Source organism: Gouania willdenowi, chromosome 21, assembly GCF_900634775.1.
Source record: "Gouania willdenowi chromosome 21, fGouWil2.1, whole genome shotgun sequence".
NCBI classification, from domain to species: domain Eukaryota; kingdom Metazoa; phylum Chordata; class Actinopteri; order Blenniiformes; family Gobiesocidae; genus Gouania; species Gouania willdenowi.
Genome location: NC_041064.1, coordinates 22,343,976 through 22,369,452, shown reverse-complemented (window position 1 = coordinate 22,369,452; position 25,477 = coordinate 22,343,976). Strand labels below are relative to the sequence as shown.

Below are 25,477 nucleotides of genomic sequence, written 5' to 3'. Positions count from 1 at the left end.
AGCTGTAAAATCTACTAAAAAGAAATATCTATCATCTTGTTTCTTTCCTATCTCTTGTTACCTTGTTAGGCTTCCTAATCAATGAAAATATAGGTTTTATATATTTTTGATTTTGACATCTGAGACTTTTTTTGTGTCAATATACCCCTCGATTATTTAATTTTTTAATGGTAAAATGTGGGAAAGCTTGATATTAAACATATTTTGATGATTGTTACCTACATGTGTGTAGAGCTGTAATATGGTTCCCCAGTTTTGCGTTAAATTAAAAATGACAATTTTTATTTATAGAATTTTCATGGCAATTACAATTACAAAGTCAATTATCTGAACTCAATTACAATTTAATTATGATTACGACAGCAGCAAATTTTTAAAATTACAATTATAATTGCGGCATAATTGTAATCATTTATAAATTACATGATTAATTCGACCTAAATTGTGGCTGAAATGTGATTTTTTTATTTTTTTTTTTATTTAATTGTGTTGGTACAAAGGGTTTGAAGAGAAAGGGTCCATTCATGTCTTTCAAAGTTCTCAGTTATCCAGTTGATGTTGATTGTGGGAGCTTAGATGGGGAAACTGTGAAATGAGCTCAAAGACAACTTCAAGCAAAACTTCTAGTCCAGTTGGCTCAACTACGTGACCAACATGTGTGTGTTAGTGTGAAAAATATGACGATTGCGGACTTACACAATATACAAAAACACAACTGATTACTTTTGATCTACTTTCTTCCACAAGGTTTTATGTTGTATTTACTGTTTTGCTCAATTGCTTGGACACAATTCCTGGAAAACTCACCATTTTCTCAAATCTTCATACACAATTTAAAAAACTCACACCCAACAGCGCAAACATCTAACTTCTGGGTCCCAATCAGTTTCTACCCCCACACAAGCTGTCAAAACACAGACAGTGTTTGTTACACACTGGAGGGATTCATTTAACAAACTGCCACCAAAACGTCTATTATAGGGTTTACTGTAATCAAAGGATTTCCATATTCAGCACATATACAAGTTAATCAGCATTGGCATCGACATCAGCATGATCTTCTTTCAGGTTATGGTCAGGCCATAGTTTTTAGGCCGGGCTACCGAACTCAAAACGTCACTCACTTTGTTCTTCTTCTTGTTCTTGTTGTTGTGTACACTAGTTAAAATCTGTATTCCTCTGTTATTCGTGAACAGATCGGGCTGAATTTTGGTTGATATAATCTATGGATGTGTACGCATCGATGCTAGGAGCCCGATTTTTGATTTGGGGCCCAGGGGGGGCTTAGATTAAATATTTAGACTTAGATTTAACATTTATTTGGAGCTGCTCGAGACAACAGATTCACTGGAGGTTTGATCCTCAGCTCCTTACAAGGGAGGGGTTTTGTAAGTACCTTGAGGCACATATTAAATTATATTTTGAAACGAACGATGATGACATTTCAACAATTCTATTATGGGAGACGTTCAAAGCCTACATAAGGGGGTGTATCATATCTTACCAGTCCTCACAAAAGAAATTGAACAATATCGAACAAATACAATTGGAGAAAGAAATACAAGAACTGGATGCAGAAAATGCTGCGCAGCCATCGGCAGGGAGCCATAATAAAATTTCAGCATTAAAATATCGTTTAAACAAAATCCTTTCAGGAAAGATTTCTAGGGCCCTCATGTACATCAAACAACCGAGGACCAGATGAAATATGTCATGAGTTTTACAAGAAAATTCAGTCCTATATTAGCTCCATATCTTTTGAGGATGTACACCATGGCTTTCAAGGCCGGTGCATTTCCTCCATCTCTTAATGAAGCGATAATCACTGTCATTCCAAAGAAAGGGAAAGACCTCAAACAGGTTGGATCATATAGACCGATTTCTTTATTGAACTCTGACCTCATGATACCAGCCAAAACGTTAGCAAGAAGATTTAGGACCAAACATAGCTAAATTAATACACCCAGATCAAACTGGGTTTGTCCCAGACAGGCAGATTTTTCACAATTTCGGACGTCTTCTAAATATAATTTATTCGCCCAAACTTTCTCGGGAGGAGGATTTTTTTTGTCCTGAGCCTGGATGCCGAAAAGGCATTTGACTGTGTTGAATGGTCTTATGTATTTGCAGTGCTGGAGAAATTTGGTTTTGGAGCTAGATTTATTTCTTGGATTAAATTATTGTATTCCAACCCTAAACTCCATAGGGGCACCCGGCAGGGTTGTCCGCTCAGCCCGCTGCTGTTCCCACTGGCCCTGGAACCCCTAGCTGAAACAATTGGATATTCATGGTTACAATACTGAATTTACCTCAAACAAAATTTTGCTTTATGCAGATGACATTATATTATATATAACACAGCCCGAAACATCAATCCCTGCTTTGCTAGGCACAATTGAACTGTTCAGCTCCTTTTCCGGTTACAGAATTCATTGGGACAAAAGTGAACTGATGCCATTACACTGCAAAAACCCTGATATACTAGCACAGACTCCATTTACACTAGCGCACAAGGAGTTTACATATTTAGGGATACAGATAACAAAGACATATAACTTATTGTTTGAGGCTAATTATATTGTTTTATTAGAGAAAACTCAAAGCAAAGATACAATTTTGGGAAACGCTCCCAATCTCAATGATCGATAAAGTAAATGCTGTTAAGATGATCTTCTTGCCCCAATTACTTTATCTTTTTCAAAATCTGCCTGTGTATCCTACGAAATCCTTTTTTAAAAACCGTATTCTATAATTCTTTCATTTATTGTTGGTAATCTTTACTCTCAGGGCACTTTTTTGTCGTTTCAGCAGCTCCAGGAACTTTTCAAAATTCCAAAGGCTGAATTTTTTAAGTTTCTTCAGGTCCGACATTTTGTCAAAATGCATCTCCACAATTTTGAAAATGCTGAGCCATATAAATGAGACCTTTGTTTTCGTAGGAGTATATTAGACAAACAAGTGAGAATGGAACCAATTAAAAAGAAGTGGGAGGAGGAGCTTGGGTTGGAGATCTGGGAGAGGTCACTGCGATTTGTTAGCCGCTGTTCTCTTAATGCGAGACACCATTTAATACAGTTTAAAATTATTCACTGGTTGCATTACACAAAGGAGAAACTGAGTAAAATCTATCAGGATCTGTCACCCATCTGTGATAAATGCGAATGTGCTGACGCCAACTTGCTGCATAATTTTGTCTTGTGTCCAAAGACACAGGGGTTCTGGTTGGAGATTTTTGCTTTTTTGACAAGGACCTTGAAGTTGCAATTGAGACCTGATCCTTTACTGATCCTTCTTGGCGTCTCGGGGGCCTCCGAAAACTTCTCAAATGCTCAGTATCGATTACTTTCATATGCTCTTCTCTGTGCTAAAAAATTGATTCTGTAGTGTTGGAAGGCAGTGGAACTTCCATCGTTCAGCCAATGAATAGCCTAACAGATACCCTCCACTTGGAGAAAATCAGATATGTTCTAGTTGACAGGTTGGATGAATATGAGGAGATCTGGAGACCAATGATCACCTTATTAGAAGGAAAATAAAATGCTCATTATGTGTATTGTCTTGACGTGGACTGCTACTGAGCAGCGCACCCCTCGGTTTGGAGGGTGGGTGGGTTTGTTCGTTTTTGTGTAACTTATCCTTGGACTTTATGGTAATTGCATACTACATTTGTTGTTCTGTTTGTCTTTTTTGCTTGCTTTTGGTTCTACTATAACTTTAAAATTTAGGAAGTGCTGTATTGTACAAGTTTTCATGTTTAGGCTGATTCTGTTCTGCTTCCTAATAAAAATATTAGAAACAACAACATTTGATTATAACATATAACATTTAGATTTAAAATTTAGATTTAGATTAAATATTTAGATATAGATTTAACATTTAGATATAACATATACCATTTAGATTTAGATTTAAATATTTAGATTTAATGCTTTTTTTACCTCTATATATGTGGTTAAATGTTGTGTTAAATGTAGGAAAATGTGCTAAATATGAAAAAACTGAGATAAATAATGTAAATGTGTTAGCTACAACTTTTATACTAAATTTTTACACTTGGTACCCCATAGCTGGTCACCTACACACCGCAGAGTGTTTGCTCTTTGCTGTGCTTTTACAAATGTATTCTTTGTGGTTCGTGAAATCAAATTTAACGACCAACAAGTTAGCGGACATGTTTAGGTCCCGCCTCTCTCTCCAGCTTGTGTGTGTGTGTGTGTCACACACGTCACTCAGTCACATTAAGGAAGGTTGCTATGGCGTCAATTTAGTGCCAAAAATCCAAGCGCATAAAAACTGTAATTGCGCACAGTTAGATTTGCCTTTATGCGCGCGTGCGGTGACGTTCTGCGCGCTCGCCGTCTCGGTCTGTGCGCTCACGGGGATCTCTCCGCGCGCGGTGATGTTGAGTTTTGGCACTTTGGGGGCGGGCATTGCATAGACGGCACCTCTTTCCTGATTGGTCAAAGACAATCAGAGGTACAGAAGGGCGGGTCATCACAGTATAAAGTCCGTGGCTGTTTTCTTAGACAAAAAATAAAAAGTTATCTCTCAGATTTCATTTGATTTTATGCCGGGACCAATGTATGGAGTTTTTTTTCCTGCTGTTGTCAATCTCCTGCTCCTTGTCACATCCACAGTTCAGATTACCTGCCACAGTGCTGCCGCAGAAACTCATGCAGGTTCTACCATTTACACAGTTTTAAAGGTAGTGGTCGCTACTGCCCTGATGCAGCATGAATAATTGTTTTTAGTGCAAAACCGGGCTTAACAACCAGCTTATTTTCACACAGGGCCCTTTATATTCATATATAAATAATCTAAAAATGTGTAAAATGCATTTTTGTACATATACAAAACAGACTTCAGACTGCTTTGGGCCCTGGGTACTCAGTACCCTTTATCAGTTCTGATCGAGGGAGCTGAAGTGGAGGTTGTGGAATGAGTTTTGAATAATGAGTGTAGGAACAGGTGTATTGTGTTAATGATTATGGGAAGTGTGTGTGTGTGTGTGTGTGTGTGTGTGTGTGTGTGTGTGTGTGTGTGTGTGTGTGTGTGTGTGTGTGTGTGTGTGTGTGTGTGTGTGTGTGTGTCTGTGTGTGTGTGTGTGTGTGTGTGTGTGTGTGTGTGTGTGTGTGTGTGTGTGTGTGTGTGTGTGTGTGTGTGTGCATCTGGGATTGAAAAGGTTTGCCTTTTTGTGCTCCATGAACCAGGTTTTGTGTTTTAGCAACTGAGAAAAAATGAAATACCATTATTGTGATATAGTAGTAGTTGTAATGGCTTGGATTCCCCAGCAGGTGGTAGTGAAGTTTTAACAATGTGAAATAAAAGAAAAATGTAAAATTGAGATAAGACCGAGTGATCCAGTTTGCCATGACAAAGTCAAATTTTAAATTTAAGATTTTTAATAGATTTTTATTGGCATTCTCTCTACATATTGTTGAATCAAGAAATGTTTAAAAACTAAACAGCATGTCAGACAATAATTTGTTATAAAAGACAAATCGAAGAGGATTCTTTTATATTTCAATGCATTGACCTTAAAATCAAGAATAAATCAATATGAAAAGTGTGAGAAAAACATCCATCCATCCATCATAACACTGATTGTATCTCTTTGAATTACTGTAAACAAATACTGATAGTTATTTTCCTCTTCTTTTATTGTTTTGTCTCTTGATATAATTTTATAATTAAATGTTTTTTATCAACCAATGAATAAACTAAAACTAAGATTAACTATAAGTAAATAGTAACGACAAATCATTATTAGTTTATACATAAATCTTTTTACAATAATGGGGTAGGTGTGTTTTAGGGCCCAAGCACCAGAAGTGGTGCAAAGGCCCTATTGTTCCCATATGGATTTATTATTATTATTATTATTATTATTATTATTATTATTATTATTATTATTACGGTTACTTTACTTGGATTTTTTAGTCCAAAATGAGGACGTTCAAATGTAAATGAATTATTTCATCTGTTTGAGGCTAAAAGTTGATATTAATGACTCCAAAGACATTTCTTAAACATATTAGTAACTAAGTTTTTTGATTCACCTTTAGACATGTATTTAATGCTTAAGTTTTATCATAATTTATAAAAAAATTTATGTTTTGCTTCAATGCCCAACAAGTTAAAAGACTAAAAAATACACCAAAAAAAACAAAGATGTAGTTGTAAAGAAAACACTAGAACAAAATGATAGAATGCTTGGAATTTTTAAAAAAGTTTATTCCATCACATTCTTTACTAGAAATAAATACCGTATTTTACGGACTGTAAGGAGCACTTAAAATCCTTTAATTTTCTCAAAAATGGACAGTGCGCTCTATGTATGTATTAATGTGTCAAAATGTTTTAGTACAACTTTAATAATCCATGAAGCTGCACAGCTTCAGGATTGTTGGCGCTTCAGGGATACTGTAGTCAGACGCCTCGCGGAGTGATATGTACCGTACTGTGCGGTGTTATTGTGTCTGTATAAGGACCCCAAAATGGCACCTGTTAAGAGACATGCTTACTTTGGTGGATTTGTGGAAGAGGACTAAACTGAAAAAGTGAGTGTATTGTTCTGTGTTTTATGTGTTAAATCTCAACAATGTTGAGTTATTGTTAATGAGTTGAATAAAGTTTGACTTATCTGACTATTTTGTTTCGCTTAATGTGCCTTAACAATAATAATAATAATAATGATAATTAACCGGTGCACCTTATGTATGAAAATGGACTCGGTCAGACCCTTATAGTCAAAATAATACGGTAGGTCATTTTATCACCAAGGACATCAGATGACATGAGAACATCTCCCATAGAAAAAATACAATACTTGTAGTATTCTTTTTTTTAAATACACAATTAAATACAGGTGATACAAACTATAACAGTCTGAAGTACAAAATACTTTGTCAGAGACAATCAGTATCCAAGCTATGAAAACTTATTAAAAAAAAAAGAAAAGATATAGATAAGCCATTTTTAAATTGTATTTATTGATGGAAAAAAAATTAATGAAAAAAAGTTATTGATTGTAGGAGTCCCATTAAAGAGGCTTTGCCTCTGGTGAAGGAAGTACCCATAAATTGTTTCTCCAAGGGATGGGGTTTTGCTGTTGGGCTGGCCGCTGTACTGAGGCTGTGGACTGCTGGGACCCATTCCTGACAGCATATTTTTAGGAGCACATTTGGTGTTTGGTTTGCTCACAGGTTCCAGTCAATTTTAATTTCTAGTTTATTGTCAACTGATATTAAATGTTGTGAGAACTGTGTTACATTAAATATAATTTAGGACAATGTCAATATTTTTGTTCTCTTTCCACATTAATAAACACATTTGAAAATGTTCTTGAACAACTGATTACTTTCATTTTTCCTTATTGTATATTATTAACTGACGTCAATGCCTTTAATTGTAAAATAATATATTTTCCCTTTGGTCTGTTTTTCCATCTTAAGTTTGGTCTTAAATTTTTTTTTAAGATGGTATTAAAAAAGTCTTAAAGTTCTAAATATAACTTCTTCCTACTTGTAGTCACCCTGCAATCAGTATCCAAGCTATAAAACACGTGTTAAAAAAGAAAATATATAGGTAAGTAATTTTTAAATTGTATTTATTGATAAAAAAAAATGTTATTGATGGTTGGAGTCCCATTAGGAGGCTTTGCCTCTGGTAAAGGAGGTACCCATAGTTTGTTTCTCCAAGGAATGGGGGTTCTGTTGCGGGGCTGTGGATTGCTGGCACCCATTCCTGACCTCATATTTTCAGGATTCCATGATGGAGCAGCTGCATTTAAAGTCTGGGGAAGGAAAAAGTTAAAGATAAGTTCAAACACAGAAACAACAGTGGTTAAAGATCAGGTGAGTGGGGAAGGAGGTGATTTCTGCTCCATGGGTTACCTGGTTAGAGCACTTCCTGTTGGGGATGGTGAGGGGGGAGGAACGTTTGCTCTCCTCATCAGAAGAATCTGAGTGGTATTCCGACACCATTTTACCCGTGTCTTTGGACAATGTGGCAACTGGGAAGTCGAAATTATTTTCTCCGTATCTGTGCAACAATAACACACACACACACACACACATTAAAAACAAACAAAAACAAGCTGTTTTTCAGCATCCCATTTTACGAGGAAAATACCGTTGAAATGTTTGATATGGTCCTAAAACATGAGGTTTAGTCTCTGTCATTTAGCCGTTTTCTTTTGGACTCACCCTCAAGTTTTACACAAAATCCCACGCATTATGTATGTAATTTGACCTTTTATGTGTGTGATATTGTCCCAAAACATGCATGTGATGCATTTCCATGTCATATGGGTAATATGCACACTTCACTTCCACGATGACAAATGACTATAGTTTTCATAATAATCTCACGAAACTCAACAATAGCAATAAATAGCAGAGGATATATTATACATTTACATAAACTACTGGCCTTTCACTGACAAACAGTTTTTCCTGTTTATTCAGAGTTGCTCCTCTTGTTTTAAGTTTAGTGACGTCTCACTGAGCAATTTGGCCCATTAGCACCAGATTTTGAATAAAGAGAAAAAACTAAAAAGTTTAGATTGCATTTTCAGATTCAGAACATGAATTCCACGATCACGGATAATCAGAGTAGTAGAAAATCTAAAAAAAAGAGTGAAGAATAATTGTGTGTTTTTGTTACTCACCTTCCACAAACCTCTCCAGGATCAACCCACAGAGTGATTTCCCATGGCAGCCCCAGGTCGCTGTATTTAATCCCACTTTCCCTGCAGGCACGCAGCAACTCTGGGTCCTGTTGATGTAAATTATTCACTCTGATGCACCTGAAAAACACAAACATTCAATTTCAATTCAACTTTATTTACATCGCAAAAATTAAGCAGAACTAGGCTCAGAGGTAGCCGCCCTCTGCTTTGACTGGTTGGGGTTAGTGGATAGAAAGAGGAGAACAGCACTAAAAGGATCAGCATGTTTAGCTGCTGAGGCTGACCAGAGGACAGCTACAAGGGTCACTCCAAGTCATTTTTACACATTTTCAGGACATCCCATGTACTTTGGTCTTAAAAAAAATCTGAAATGTTTATCAATTGTTCTTTAATTATTAAATTGCCACACTTTAATGACATGGAATGACCCACAAACCATTGTGTGTCCCACTGAGCAGTACCTGTATGCCTGGCCTTTGCTGGGGTTTTCAGGGTACCAGTGTCCTTCAAACTTCTCCTGCAGCACCACTGCCAGACGCTTTCCAAACAAATCAATTTTCTCCGCCTTCACATTGTTTTTTAATTTGACAAGGCTTTTCAGGAAGGACACCACCTCTGCAATCTCTGCCCTCATCATGAAGCTGCACCTTCAATAATAAAAACTTATATTAATATATACATAAAACCAAACTTAATCTAACAAACTCAAGAGATGGAAAACCAGAATCCTGACCCAAAATCCCAACCCTATAATAAAATCCAAAACATGTTCGTTTGCTTACATGTAAATAAATAAATAGAAAAAGATTGCTGAGTGGACATACTATGAATATCACAAACTGAACAGTTAATGAAATCAAAATCAAACATTTGATGTAAGAAATCATTACACAGATAGATATTATTTAACATTTCTTTAGCCTTTTGTTGATCAGCAAACTATAAAATATTTTTTATATATTTCAGGTGAGATACATTTAAGAATATAATTCATTTTCAAAAGAAGAGAAAGTAAATTTCATTTCATGCTTGTCTGTTGAATTTATTTTTATCCATTAAAAAATTAACTACAAGTTGTGAATAACATGGCTACAATTTTAAATGTATACACTTATGAATATAAAATTATGCCAAAAATAAAACTGATTTACACTAAATATAGTTACTTTCATTTTTTGTTTTGAAACCAAACTTCATCTGACAAAACTCAAGTAGTTCAATGCTGGAATAAAATCCCTATACTGCTGTAAAAACTCACACATTGCTCACGGGGAGACTCTGGTGGTCACAATGTAAAATGCAAATTTAAAATATTATACTTACTTTGGTTGTTTGTGTACGTTTTTAGTTTATCTCACTCTGATGGACAGAATAAATGATGTGGTTTCTCAGATAATTTCGTTTTGGAACTATTTTAGGAGCTGCTTTCATCTTCTGATAAACTGTTTACAACAGTTGAGAACCATGGCAACCGCCTTCTTCAATTTGCGCATGCGCAGCGTTCTAGCCTGACGTAGAGCAAACAGAAAGGAAAGAGGGGGAGGTGGCTAAACATAATAAAACCATCTACAGATTTAACTGCTGCACGAACAGGTCTGTAGTTATTAAAGTGTTATTTGTACGGTTCAAAATGATGATGAATAGTTCATTAATATTTTCTCGTCAGAGAGGGAATGTTAAAGACAGAAATAACTGCAAGCGAGCTTTAGGAACTGACGTAATTTATCTAAAGATGCTGGGGTGAGTTAGCACCTGAAGTTAGTGTTAAGTTGGTTCATATGTTTTTTAAATAATATAGTTGTGAGTTATTTTGTTTTGTGTTGTATAATGAGTTAACAGTCAGGATGTGACATGTGTGAATTGAAATTTTTGGGGTTGCACTCAGATACATTACCGCCATCCACTGGTTACAAAGACTGACCGAAACACTGATTTTTATTAGGCCGTGCGACCGGACTCAAAACGCAACTCACTTTGTTCTTCTTCTTCTGACGCTTGGAGCCCTTTTTTTGAAATGGGGCCCGGGGGCCCACCCCCATTTTTTTTTTAAATTTTAGATATGTAAATCAACATGTTTAAATTACTTTTAGTCAATTAATGGGGAGATAATCGAGTCAAATCGAATCAAACTGGAAAAATGAATCATTAGATTAATCAATGCATCGAAAAAATAATCACGAGATTAATCGTATAAAAAAGATTAACGTTTATCCCAGCCCTCCAGAGGAATGGGAAATTCTAATCTGGTGAAGACAAAAACAAATTGATCAATCTTGAATCCTAAACAGAGGGTTTGGCTTGACCTTGGCCTTGACCAAAAAGCTGAGAGGGAGGAGTCTGGAGCCGCAGTGAAGGATTCATGTGCACTTAGCTACTCAAGCTCTTTAGTGATTGGCTCTGGCCACACGTGACTCTGGTGGCTCTGCTTCGCACGCGGTAGACAATTTTATGAAATTATTCATTATATGGACTATTTCAGTACAAACACACCACACATCGTACAGTTTTGAACCAAGCTGCAGCTATGTAGCAAGTATGAGCTCTGTCTGTCCCTGGACACCAGAGATATTTGAGGCACAGACAGACTTACAGAGATTCATTGCTTTAATAGATAAATAATTATTTATTAATCATTAATTAATAATTATTTTTCCTAGATGAAGGAGACACTTTGGAGATACACTGCAGTATCTTAAAGATGATAAAGGGGTTAAACCGTCTTTTGCTTGTCTGGTGTTTGGACAATTTAGGACCAGGCTCGGTGTTTGGTGGCGAGATTTACATTTACAGGGTATACTAATTTGTTAATGCTTATTTCATCCATTAATTAGGATGTAAGACTGATTAATTCGGGGGATGGGATATCCCATATAGTGACCACTGCAAAAATAGGAAATGAAACAGACTATTAATGGGATAGATTGAAGGTGAGTGTGAGTGTTTGGTGTCTCTCTAGTGATTCTGTAATTCATATATATTTAACAAAGGAGGGATTGATATGTGATTACAGAATCTCTTCTTGTCAGTTCTGGTCAAACTGCCCTAACCTGGCCAGATACTATTGTACTGATAATATTTGCCAAGGTCTCTTCTCAGAGTCTCTGTCATTGTTATGCTTAGTGCTATCAGCAGCATACAAAAACCCTGAGAGCACAGAACAACTAAAGATTCATTGGACACAAACATTTGAATCCCAGACTGTTCTGCCCCAAAAAACTCTTTGACCAAATAAACCCTGTCTCCTCATTTGCAGGGGTGGAAAGTAACGAATTACATTTACTCTCGTTACTGTAATTGAGTAACTTTTTTGAGTACTTTTTAAAATCTGTAATTGTACTTTTACTTAAGTAAATTTTGTTTCAAGTAACAGTACTTCGCTATATTTGAAATAGATTCTGTTACAGAGTAAAATAAATCCTGCACGCGGACGGGAGTCTGCTACATTTGTGCTATTGAACATACCCTAGAGCTGTTGTTAGGATCAGCCAATAGAATGTGTATATGTCTATGGCCTGCTCTGTTGATTCACATGTCGTCACTCACATTGCTGCACCGTGACAGAGCGAGAACGCTGAATTCTGATGGAGAGCAGGAAGCTTGAGAATCTGCCGTCTGAAATCATCAAAATGCCCATGTTTTGTGTAGTTTAGGCTGCTCCACTTGTTCTAACTGAGAAAAGGAAAAGAGATTTTATAGAGTATCGAAGATTGTCATTCACAAAGGTGAGAAATGTAAAAAGCTCACAGAACAACGCCGTAAAAAGTGGATTTTAAACCTACGTCTACGGTCAGGAGGAGCAGAGTCTGCTGATGCCCGTGTCTGTAGCGACCACTTGGTCAGAGGTCAGTTAGCGAGCTAACTTTGTTTTTGTGGCTGTGTTTATATCGCATTAGGTTGTTGTTAAATGCTCATTTACTATTATTTACCGACTCAGAGCTTAGCGTTTTTGCTCCGCCCGAAGTTTTCTTAATGCCCTCCCATTTAATACTGCCTGGCGCCGACTCTGGTCTCCCGTGCGCCTCGTTCTCCAGCAGTGCCAGATAAGCCACTGTGCGTCTTTACGCATTGTGTGCGCGTTTCTTTTTATAACAGCCACAGGTGTTGTAGCCAATCGATCAGCAGTTTTGCGCAATGATCATGTGATTTTAATTACAATTATTATTAATAATATAAAACTGTATTTGTCACGCTGGGGCGTCACTATCGTTTTTTTCTCCTTCGGCTCATTCCACCTAGAATGTTTTATAGACTTTATATAACATACTGTATGCATTTCTTGCTTTCAGAGGTGATTTATTGGATGCTCTGACACATTGGATGTATTGACACAAGCACTTTCATTCATTCATTCATTTTCAGAACCACTTATTCCTGTTCAGGGTCGCGGGGGTCTGCCGGTGCCAATCTCCGGCTACAAAAAGATACAAAAATACACAAAATGATAATAGAATCACTACAATGGCAACAAAAACAATAATTATACAAAGAATGCACAAAAACACAACAGAAAGATACAAAAATACACATAATGACTCCAAAAAACATACATTACAGAAAAATACACCAAACAAAAAATTCTAAAAGTGAGTAAAAAACAAACAAACACATTTATCATGCACATGTCCAATAGAATTAAACCAGGAAAATTGCACCCACGATTTGTACCCGCAAATATACCCCTTATGCTCCCACATGAATGCATACTTCCGACGGGCACTGTACTAGTTTCATTCAAAACTGCCGCAACAATGCCTATTAATCTTTTTTTAGATTTAATTAAATGTTGAGACAAAGCAGATCACCATTATGATCACACTCCCACAAACCCATGCACACTATCTTTTCATTATTTTAATGGTAAATAATTTATCATTATTTTTAATTTGTCATTATAAATATTAATAATTATATTCCTGTCCATTTATATTGTGTAAATAATATTGTATCATTTTTCTAATGATAAACGGTTTAGATCAGTGGTTCCCAAACTTTTTGCGCCCAAGGCACACCAAAGGACAAGTAAAAATCTGAAGCCACACCTATTGAGCAAAAAAGCCTTTATAACATGTGTTATCACTCATATCATGTACAATATCTGTAAATGTGCATAATTATTTACAAATGCCAAATAAAAAAGACAACATTACTCATGAAACATTTATTAACAAAATATATTAAAAAAAAAAAAAAAAAAAAAAAAAAAAAAAAAGTTGAGGTATAGAGTTTGCCTCTATATTAGGAAATGAGTGCATACAAAGTAGTAAATAAAAAAAAAAACATATTTTTTGTAGTTACAAGGGCACACAGCCCTGCGCACAGTTTGGGAACCAATAGTTTAGATATTATGGTGTGCGTACAGTAAGCGTTACAAAACAAACAGACCATCGACGCAACCTGTGACGTCATGGACGCTACTATCTGCAAGGCAGAGGCAGGGGGTTCAAACCAAAGATCTCGACTGTTCAACGAATGAAAACCAACGCAGAGTCCAGGCTCTCAGCGCTATCTGTAGACATAGTAAACACACGTCTCTTTTAAATCCACCAGTTCTACCAACATTTAGATTTACATGCAAATCTAGATAACAGAGCGGATTAGCTTCACCCACTACGTGTTTCGTGCCGGTGTGTTTTTTTTTTAATGATTTACAGTAGAGCCGATGAAGCGCTTCCGTCCACAGCGCGTGTCTCTGTTGTCACAGCGCGAGGATGAACGACCACAAATGGGGCTCTTTAAAGCTGAACACCAGAGGAAGGACGAGCATCATAAAGTGTATTTATGTGGTAGGGTTTATGGTGAGTTGGCTTATCGTTGTTACTGACCGTCTGTGCACAACGAAAAAGGTGTAATTGTAAGGAATATTTCCTCGTTTTATTAGCAGATAGAAAACATCTGTAGACCATGCAAGGGTTTAAATCAATGTACATACAGTTTGTAGCATGGGTAAGCGATTATGTGTTTTCACAAATTGTCTTAAAAATCCCCAAATATTTGAGAAAATAAATTGGTTTTTGAATATCAATGTGAGAGTGGAAAGTTGGGTTTTTTTCGTTTTTTGTTCGATTTTTTTAAAACGCAATATTAACCAATCTTTTGATATATTTGTGTAAAGTCATTGTTTTGAATCATATGATATATATCCACTAGTAGCTTTGCTAAAGAAGGTGTCAAAAATGTGGTGCGCAGGCCCTCAGTCATTTGAGGATTCAGTTCAGCATGTGGACTGATTTAAAAAAAAAAAAAAAAAAAAACAGGAAGAACTTGCAGAGCCAGTTTTTTTTGTTAGATTTTATTCGATGTATTTCATGGATGAATTGTTAATTAAGGCACCAAATATGATGCTAAACGTTTAATACATGTTTTAGAGTTGTGTTTTTTTTCCCATATCAAGTCAATTTAAGTCATTTTATGAGGTTACGTTTTTTTTTTTTTTTAATAACTAAAAAAGAAAACATAATCAAACAGCTATTTTTAAAAATTAGAATGTATTATTTTGGAATTAAGTTTGTACAAGTGATAAATAAAGTAAGTCCAGCATTAAATCTTGAGTGTGAGGTGAAACATCTTAAAGCACTGGACAGAAATGTTCCCAGAGCTTCCGCTATTTCTATAGTTCATTATAGAGTTAGAACACGGTATGAGTCACTGTGTGGCTTCAATCAAGGATTTGACATGGGCATGTGTGACCTCAGCAATGCAGACAAACAAGAGGAACAACTTTATATTCCTTCTAGAATATTTTATTCCCAGCTACCACATTTTAAATATCAAAGTGTTTTACAGAGGTTTTTCCATTGGCTTTGGTCCTTCATTTCTCTTCTTTATAGGATTTGTTTGGGGTGAGCATGATCATCCCATCACTGAGCCATCACGTAAAGTCTCTCGGGGCAAGTCCAAGTGTGGCTGGCGTTGTAGGTAAGTTCAATAATATGTACCATACACATTATACATACATGCAAAGACATACTGCATTTTTAAGTAAATTACATTTTTTTTTTTTTTTTTTGAGAATTGCTTATGTTTACACAATCACATGTATTTATGTATTTGACCTCTGTTGTCTGTTATTTTTGTCTGCTAAATCATGCTGTACCTACATTTCACTAGCCTCTGTGTTTTTATTACTATTATTAGTTTATGTCATGCCACTGTTTGGAGTGTAAAAAAGTGCCCCAAACATAAGAGATCATACATATCAAAGATCAAACATTTTATGAACAGTACTGAGAAGTTGAGGTGTTTTTGCGTTTTTCTTTCTTTTTTTTGTGGGTTTTTTTTTCCTGTCCTATTAATCTACTTTTTAGCTTACTGATCTAGCTCATGTCCTGTGAAGGTTTATGCTATTTTATTGTGTTTGACAGATTTTGTTCACACTATGCCTCATTTTTATGTAAATCCAATGAAATGGTGAATAAACTATGGGCTGAGATTTGTGCCACGTGAAACTGAGTTTGTTGTTTTGAAACTAAACTAGTATCTTGAAATTGTATTTCTTAGTGCATTCCAAAAATTAAATATATTTCTGCTTCTCAAATTCAGATTCTCTGCACACAACTCAATTTCACTACGTGGCGACACACTTTCACTCCGCAAGATTGAGCAATCAGTCACTGATTCATGGAACTCCTGTTTACTAGGGGTGTCCTGATCCGATATTGATATCAGATATCGGTCTGATATCAGCCAGAAAACGAATATCGGATTTTATTGGACTGCATCTAAATTCACGGATATATATTATGTTTATTCAACTGTAGAGTACTGTAAATATTATGTTGAAGGTTAAATTTATGTAACCAATAGGTTAATAATAAATAGGTCAGTTCTTCTCCTACCTATGACTATTGTTCTCTGGTTGAGTAACATCACTTGATCAAGCCTTTTCTCACATTCCACACTACAAAATAAGTAATAAAAGTATGTATGATTCGTGCTGATAACGGATCGGTATCGGCCAATACTCAAGGCTGCAATATCTATATCGTATTGGAAGTGAAAAAGTTGTATCGGGACATCCCTACTGTTTACGTCTACAAAATCTTTGTGTTACTTTCAAAATCAATACCAGCTATTCAAACAGAGTCTCTAGTGGCACAAATGTCAGCCCATAATAAACACACGGCTTTTAGGTGTTTTATTTTCTGATTGTGACTCAAACAATTGCTTCACCGCTGCAGGCTCTACGTATGGCATCCTGCAGCTTTTCTCCAGCACAGTAGTTGTGAGTATGACTTTTTTTTCTCATTCTTGTGTCTCTGACATAGCTGTGTAGTCTCATTTAAAGGCCCAACTGTTTCATTGGTGCCCAACTGTGGTATTTCAGCAAAACAATGAACACTGGACGTATTGGCTTGATTGTGGTCACACGATGCGACACACACGCTCCATGCTGTCACTCATACAAACCATTTCTGGTCGACCACAGTTGCACATACTCAATGTTTGGAATCCAAAATGTTTTTTTTTTTTACCCTTGGATTAGACCCCAGGGAGGATTTGTGCAAACAATGTGTAAAGTTGAGCTTTTCCAGACTTCAGCAAGGCAAGTTCAACAACGAGAATGCCATTTGAAGTTTGACTCTCAGCTTTTCCGACCAACAACTCCTTTAATTGGTTGAAATTTCAGGGGTCATGCGACAGATTACACAAATAAGGAGCGCTGTGTTGGTTTCTGTACGCTGACGGGCTGAATGGTGGGACGCGTGAACAGTTCGCTCACTGTGATTATTCCTCCTGGGTCCATGTAAACTCAATTGGTCATAATTGGATTATTTCATCAGATAGATGTGAGAGCGGGAGAGGATGCGAATGTAAATTAATCTTGGATAACACAGCTTGGGTAACATGTTGGAGGAGAAAAGGCTGAGTTCATGTAATGCAGTTAAGTTATTTAGTCACATGATCTTTTCAGATTATCATTGTGTCAAAGAGAAAAGCGAGACACTGAGAGAGCGCAACCCTCTGCCAAGCGCCAAATATCCTCTTTGTCAGATATTGGCAGTTACGATCTGGATGAAACTTTGTCGTATAAATGAGGAACCAACTCGACTGAGCCAAGTTTCATAATTATCAAGATATTAATTTTTGCCAATAATGAGAGGAAGCGATTTTTTTTTTTTTTTTTTAAACTGATAGCTCATGACGTTAAGTCCATCTTCGGTTACAATTTTGTCAAAATCCATTAATGTGTAACTAAACTCGGTGGTTTAGGCTGATGTGCACTAGGCTGGATAGGAAATACAAAAAAATACCTCAATTATGGGCTTTGCTAATGGAAAAGTTTCAAGAATCGACCCGCCCCGTCTCTCTGACAGCAGCCCCGCCCCCTGTGTAACACCACCTCAATCATCCCTAACAAACAAGAGACAGGCATGCACAACATTCCTACAAACAAACCCTCAACACACACACACACACACACACACACACACACACACAACCCTACATACACTGTAGCATAGAACTAAACCGTGCACGCTGGAAAACCAACTCAAGCGCACCTGTATGGGAGACGGACACATAGTGACAAGGTGTCATACACGCAATGCCAGGGATACGTGCATGATGTGGCTACACACACACATACACACAATTTGATGAACCCTCTGATTAAACCAGAATCAAACATCACATAAGTTCGATCATCGTTTCTACACGTAGACCACTGAGAGAGCAGGAAGACCCTCCAACCAGTTTTTATAGAGGGGGCGGAGCCAACAGTGCTGGTTTGTGACACTAGAATCAATCAACAACACTACTTCATACCCAAATACATACTGTATGTATTTAGCAGAAAAAAGTGGTTTTGTTACTCTTTAAAGTGTAAGTACGCCCTAAAACCACTTTTTTCTGCTGAATACATGATGAAGTATGAACTAATGTAGTTTTATTGATCCCAGTCCCACTCCTCATGTTTTAGTAAAAGTATTTAAATTTAGCGTTTTTAGTTATAAAATGTCAGAGTGAATGCACTCAGTGGGTTGAAAGCTGGTTATTGCAGGTGAATTTTGCTATTGGCTCAGATTAGATTGGTGAAGTCTTTTTGGATCAGTGGCATCATAAATCGTCACTGTTGACCCCACCCCTCATATAAAAGATTAGAGGAGGGGCTATTTCCTCCTGTTACAGCCCTCAGTGAGCATTGATTGACATTAATATGGAACTGCGCAGTGCTGTGGGGGCGGGGCTGCTGCAACCTGGCATGTCTTTACTTCTCATGGAGGAACGCCCATAATTAAAGCATTTTTTTAATTTCCCCCTAGTGGCATTTCAGCAAAAACCATGGGGTCAGGGTCAGGAAAATGGGCAGGTAACATCACTGCAGACCCCTCACACCCTGGACACAATCTGTTCAAACTCCTCCCCTCTGGCAGACGTTACAGATCACTGTACGCCAAAACAACCTGTCATAGGAACCGTTTGTTCCCCCAGGCTGTCACTCTGATCAACTCTAAACAGTCAAAGAGTGTCAGTCCTGTTGCTGTGAAATAACTCTGGAACTAAACATGTAACAACCCTGGAACTAAATGTGTAACAACCCAAAATGTAGATATATGTATAGTATTGCTAAAATCAGATCTATCCTGTCTCAGGGCGACGCCGAAAAACTAGTCCATGCTTTTGTTACCTCTAGACTGGATTATTGTAATTCTCTTTTAGCAGGCTGCCCGAGCAAGTCGCTTAAGACACTTCAGCTGGTTCAAAATGCTGCAGCACGTGTACTGACTAAAACTAGGAGAAGAGATCACATTACTCCTGTATTAGCCTCTCTGCATTGGCTTCCCATAAAATATAGAATAGAATTGAAGATTCTTCTTCTCACTTATAAAGCCCTAAATGGACAGGCACCAGTCTATCTCAAGGAGCTTGTAGTGCCATACAATCCCCCCAGAACACTACGCTCTCAAAATGCTGGACTACTCGTTGTTCCATTCGTCTCTAAAAGTAGTATAGGAGGAAGAGCTTTCAGTAATCAGGCCCCAATTCTCTGGAACCATCTACCAGCCACGGTTCGGGGGGCAGACACCCTCTCTACCTTTAAGGTTAGGCTCAAAACATTCCTCTTTGATAAAGCTTTTAGTTAGGAACCAGCTCATAGCTCATAATTAAGATGCAATAGGCATAGACTGCCGGGGTGGGGTCTGGCATGCTCGGTTGGAGAGAGGTTGGAGAGGGCGTTAAGAGAGAGGTCATTTAGGTTAGAGAGGGACCGGAGAGGGTCCCATTCCTCTCTCTAACACTCCCTCTATGTCTGCTTCTTCCCTTGTGTGTTTGCTCCTGTACTCCTTCTGGCTTTTGTCTTGCAGGTCCGTGGGATCCTCAGTGTGGAGTTACAGAGTCTCAACAACTCTGTCTCCACCCTCTCCTCTGCACACACCCAACACAGCATAACGTGGATGGCTGTTCATCATAGGAATGGGATCCACACAAGGTTCCTGCTGCTTAACAGAAGGTTTTCCTTGCCGCCATGATGAATTCATGTTGGGTGTGGGATACATATGTATGTGTATATACGTATATATGCATATGTGTGTATCCATAAAATGAAGAGTCCGTCCTTAAGACTGCTCTACTGTAAAGTGCCTTGAGATACCATTGGTTATGATTTGGCGCTATACAAATAAAGATTGATTGATTGATTGATTGATATTTATTTTAAATGTTCACCTTTACTCTTCATTGTAAATGCTGAAATATAATGAACTTATGTTTAAATCATCATCCCTTTTGCCCTACTCATCACTGCACTACTGCACTATTAACCTATTATTATCTTGTTATATAATCCTATTTAGTTTTGCACATATTAGTCTTTAACTACTGTTTATATTTTCTAGTTGATTGTTATTATTTAATGTTTGCATACATGACCATTAAAGTTGATTGTGATTCTGTTAACAAACATTACAGTATTACCTCATTGGCAGAGTTAATTCATGTAGTATTAATAATAACATTAAAACAAGACTTTTGTCCTGGGTTTAGAGTAGTAATACAAGTTGTCCTCAGGCAACTTTCTTATAAGTTTGTAATCACTGCATAGACGTTCACATTTTAAAGATGGGTTCATTATACTGTATATCTGTTTCTGTGGGATTGCCAGGGAAGCTGGAGCGATGTGGTTGGACGTCGTGACTCTCTGCTGACCTGTCTGCTGATCAGCAGTCTAGGCTACGGCCTGCTGGGAATGTCTACCAGCATCACGCTGTTTGTCCTCGCGCGGATACCTGTTGGTAAGCTGGACGCCGTAAACACAAGTTATGGTTCCATGTCTAAAGTTGTAACTATGGATGATGTGGCAGAAAAGTCCAACATGCGTTTAGCTTCATTTCTGCATTTTATTTGATGTTTCTCTGCAGCGTGAGAAGCCACATCATGAAACATTTATTAACAATTAGGTGAAATAAAATTAACTTTGATCAAAGTTAGCCTTTTCCACACAGTTTCACTGAAAATGTACTCAAATCCATTATTGTATTATAAATTAATCAAGAGATGTGAAAAACTTAACTATGACATCTAAAACAGTTATAGCTCTGTTTTTATTGAAGCTCTTTCATATAAGTTTTTGCTAAATTCATGTTTATAGCCTACAATAACCTGCATGACCTAATATATGTATTATTTTCTATTATAATGACCCTCTAAGGGCTTTGATACAATTTATTTTGGATTTAATCATGTTTATTTTTTCCAAACAGGTTAAAAGACAAAAAATAATGATAAAGAATATATACAGTACAAAGTAGCCTACTGAGGCAAAAAATTAGACAATGGCTATCCGTACGGTTGCCGTATCAATATTCCGACATTATATCCATACGCAGCGCCCCTATTTGGCCAGTTTAGGTCACGTGATAGGTCAGTCATTAGCCAGTTTAGGTCGCATGACTAAGACTAAACCTAACCCTCAAAATTGTTGCGATATTGGTTTACAACCTAACTCTAACCCTAACCCTAAGACGCTAAGTACATGTACTTCGGTAACCGTACCAATAGCACCGGGGGTTGTTTGTATGGCAACCGTACAAATAGACACGATAAAAAATGTAAGAGATAACTGAATAACAAATAGTTAATCATACTTTGTTCAGAAGGGTGCAGGATTTAATAATATTTCTTACTAAAAGAAACATTTTCTTTCCTAGAGAGCCGTTTAATCTTCTATGCTGTTTTTTTGGACAATTTTTTTTTTTCTTAAAATATAAAACCAGGCCTTGAGCACATTTTCTGTTTCAGGGCTGTTCAAGCACTCGCTGTCTATCTGCAGAGCTCTGCTGTCTGATCTGGTGTCTAACTCAGAACGCCCTATAGTGATGGGCCACTTCAACGCCGCCTCCAGCGTTGGCTTCATCCTTGGTCCGGTGGTGGGCGGCTACCTCAATGAACACGAGGGAGGCTTTTATACCTCCTCCTTTACCTGTGCCGCCATATTCCTCATCAACGCTGGTGAGTTGATTATGGATGTATGGAGGTCTTTGTTTTCATATAATCACAGACAGAATCCTTGAGGGCTCCATGAGAAAAAATACCATCTTTTCCAGCATGCACAATCGATATGATTTTTGCCTATATTAAATGTTAAGCTCCACCTGCAAAACTCCATTTGTAGAAATGAAACCCCAAACATGCAAGGGAACCATCATACTTCACAGTTAGCTGCAGACATTCATTTTTGTGTTCCTATCTGGGTCATCACTGAGGAATTTTGAGCAAGTCCCTTATCCCTCAATGCTCGTGTTGTACGTCGCTTTGGATGAAAGCATTTCAGAAAGCATCTGAATATTTGAAAAATCTTACCTTTCATGCTCAGATGTGAGTAAATAGATAAACATTATGCTTTATGAAATGTAAGGCTAATCAATTTGCTTGGGAGGATAAAGATTGGACTCTGGATCAATAGAAAACATGCACCCATCATGCCTATTGCCGAGTACCATACAAGCCCGTGGGGGCGGGGCTAATATCTGATTCTGACGTAGTGTGTCATTTCTAGATTCTAGAAAATGCAGACAGTTGGTCAACTTTTTTCCTTATTGAAAACATGTTTACACTTCTATCAAATTTGGTAAAGCTCATCAATGGACAAAATAAAAAGCTACTAAAGCTTAATAAGTGTTGCTAATTAACTGTAACCTCACTTCTAGTGGAATAAAAATAAAATACGGAATCATGATGTATTTCATCTCCTCCTCTTAGCCTACTATACATTTTTAGGTGTGTTAATGCAGTGGTTCTCAAATTCTTTTGGCTCTAGTATCTAGTACCCCCTTTCTCTTAGTATTGAATCGAAGTACCCCCTTTTGTCTGACTACAACATTCTGCTTAGAAAACTATTTAAAAACAACTATAGAGCATAGCGATGGAATGAACACACATTTTAAAGAATCTCATTTTGTAAATAAGTGGAAAGAAACAGTATTTAGTGCAGTGGTTCACAACCTTTTTTTGGATCGTGACCCCATTTTTATATAAATTATTTCTGATGACCCCAAAGACATTTTTTTCTAGAATTAAGCTTTTGATCATTTTTGAGCTCAGATTTTTATTTTATTTTATTTGTTACTGCATTTTAGTTGAACTAGATTTATACTTAAAGGATAGAAAAACAGTTGTTTAAGATTGTGTCGTTTTCATTTTGTAAAAAAGAATAATTTCAAAAACTGACTCCATTTAAACTCCAGGCGACCCCACACGGTGTCCTGACCCCAAGGTTGAAAAACACAGATTTAGTGGCTCCTGTATAAATTTATTTCTGTAGTTTTTATCATTTAAACTAACACTTTTTTTTTTTTTTTGTTAATTTTACTCTTTCTCTCTCTCTCCCCCCCCTTGGGATACACGTACCCTTATTTGAGAAACACTGTAATAAAGTAAGAATAAGTTGTACATTAAAATGTGTTTCTCATTTCAGGGCTGGTGTGGATGCTTCCATGGAGTGAAACAGTCTCTAAAGAAAATGACACAAACTGCATTAACAGTGAGAATGTTGGATGCCATGTCAGCAATTCTTGTAATTCAGTGAGCAATGGGACACACCGGAGGGAAAACCTCCCTGTGACATCAGCAGAGGCAGAAACATCTCCCAGAACTTCACAACAGAAAGGTGATGAAATGCAGAGTGACGAGGAGTCATTGCTGCAGCTTGTGTGGAGACAGCTGTCCTCTGTGTGCTCCAGGATCCACATGGTGGCGTCTTCAGACATGTGGGACCTCTTCCTGGTGCGGCTCCTGATGGCCATAGCTATCATGCTCTACTACAGTAACTTTTCTCTGGCGATGGAGGAGCGTTTCTCACTCAAACCAAAGGTGACGGGTTACCTGATCAGCTATAGCAGCACTTTAGGGGCCCTGTCTGGGTTCCTCGTGGGACCCGTCACGCAGCTCTATGAGGACAACATGCCTACTCTCCTCCTGCACTCCACACTTCTGACCGGTTCACTGATTTTCCTCTACTCCACTGCATCCAGCGTGTGGCAGGTGCTGCTCACCTCCACCTTCTTCGCCATTTCCACCACCATCGGCCGCACGTGCATCACAGACCTGGAGCTGCACAGAGGGGGGCTGCAGGCCAGCGGGACTCTGATCGGAGCCGGCCAGTCGGTCAACGCCGTCGGGCGTGTGCTGGCCCCGCTGCTTTCCGGTCTGACCCAGGAGTTCAGCCCCTGCGGCCCACCCAGTCTTGGAGTCGTGCTGGCTGTTGCAGCATTAGGTGTACTGCTCATCAGAATCCCTAAATGGGATGGACACGGAAGAACTAAAGCTGCCAAGCTCACAAAATCTCACTAACTGAATTAGAAATGTTGAGAATATGTGCAAATCTTTCACTTGTGAAAAGAGCATTTATCTAAAGGAGGTCCAACTATGACGTTGTAATTAATTATTCGCGATTGGAGCAGCTTTGTTTCCTACAATCGGTACGTCTGATGATGGGAGGCCGAGGATGAGGTGAAAATGGCACATCAACACCAGCACTACAGGGTTAGGGTTAGGGTTCTCTCAGGAACAGCAGAGGCATTAATAGAGTTTTACTCTGACATGTTAATGTATCTATTTATATCAAACTGCTACACTGTCGTATTTCAGCTGATGGCTGGTACCAGGGTTGGGATCAATTATAATTGTAATTGCGTAGTTGATAATTAATTACAATTATGGCTTAATTCTAATTGTAATAAATCTGTTGTCGTAATCTAACTTACATTGTAACTGAGTTCAAGTAATTGACTTTGTAATTGTAATTTGCCATGAAAATTCTACAAAAATTGTCAATTATAATTTAACGCTAAACTGTGGGAACCATGTTACAGTTCTATACAAATGTAGTTAATTATTTCATATCAAGTTTTTCCACATTTTAACCTTCAAAAAATTGAATTGTGATTAAATTTTAGTCATTAAGAACGTAATCGTAATTGACTGAGGACAAAAGTAATTGTAATTTAATTGTAATTGGAAAAAAATGCTTATCACTGTAATTGAACATGGGTAATTGAAAATGTAATTGACCCCAACCCTGGCTGGTACACTGTAAGTCTCGGATTTTTATTCAGCACTTTGGGGACAAAAACACTGAGATACATATAATCAGAAGTGTTTTTAAGTCTTTGTTATTGTTTCTTACTGGTCTCAAATAACCTGTGAAGGGGAAAGGCACTAGGGGGCACTAGAGGGTAGTTTTTTTTTTTTTTTTTTAATAGGTTCTTAAAAAAAAGCTTTTCCAGAATTGAAATACCCAACCTTGAATGTAACCTGGTTTTTCATTCATGAAACAATAAAAGACAT

The 25,477-nt window shown here is 37.4% G+C and overlaps 2 protein-coding genes across 2 annotated transcripts; one reads left to right on the top strand and one right to left on the bottom strand.

Moving 5' to 3' along the window:
• Window positions 1-7,520: 7,520 nt before the first annotated feature.
• Window positions 7,521-9,326, bottom strand: LOC114455160 (protein BTG3-like). The gene is made up of 5 exons (XM_028436212.1): window positions 9,154-9,326; window positions 8,672-8,809; window positions 7,896-8,043; window positions 7,682-7,795; window positions 7,521-7,535 (listed from the first exon to the last, which is right to left on the bottom strand). Exons 1-5 carry the CDS (start codon window positions 9,324-9,326, stop codon window positions 7,521-7,523), a joined length of 588 nt encoding a protein of 195 aa, XP_028292013.1.
• A 5,004-nt stretch (window positions 9,327-14,330) lies between these two features.
• Window positions 14,331-25,473, top strand: mfsd9 (major facilitator superfamily domain containing 9). Its single transcript, XM_028437034.1, has 6 exons — window positions 14,331-14,487; window positions 15,520-15,607; window positions 16,870-16,913; window positions 20,796-20,925; window positions 21,932-22,141; window positions 23,607-25,473. Exons 1-6 carry the CDS (start codon window positions 14,401-14,403, stop codon window positions 24,479-24,481), a joined length of 1,434 nt encoding a protein of 477 aa, XP_028292835.1. The 5' UTR covers window positions 14,331-14,400; the 3' UTR covers window positions 24,482-25,473.
• Window positions 25,474-25,477: the final 4 nt, after the last annotated feature.

Bases quoted from the DNA above. Each gene is read 5' to 3' on its own strand.
- LOC114455160 (XM_028436212.1), bottom strand. From the start codon at position 9,326: ATGAGGGCAGAGATTGCAGAGGTGGTGTCCTTCCTGAAAAGCCTTGTC. The intron at 8,810-9,153 runs GTACTGCTCAGT...TGTGTTTTTCAG, and splicing joins AGCAAAGGCCAGGCATACAG to GTGCATCAGAGTGAATAATT. The intron at 8,044-8,671 runs GTGAGTAACAAA...ATTGTTGCACAG, and splicing joins CCTGGAGAGGTTTGTGGAAG to ATACGGAGAAAATAATTTCG.
- mfsd9 (XM_028437034.1), top strand. From the start codon at position 14,401: ATGAACGACCACAAATGGGGCTCTTTAAAGCTGAACACCAGAGGAAGG. The intron at 16,914-20,795 runs GTGAGTATGACT...TGGGATTGCCAG, and splicing joins TTTTCTCCAGCACAGTAGTT to GGAAGCTGGAGCGATGTGGT. The intron at 20,926-21,931 runs GTAAGCTGGACG...TTTCTGTTTCAG, and splicing joins CCTCGCGCGGATACCTGTTG to GGCTGTTCAAGCACTCGCTG.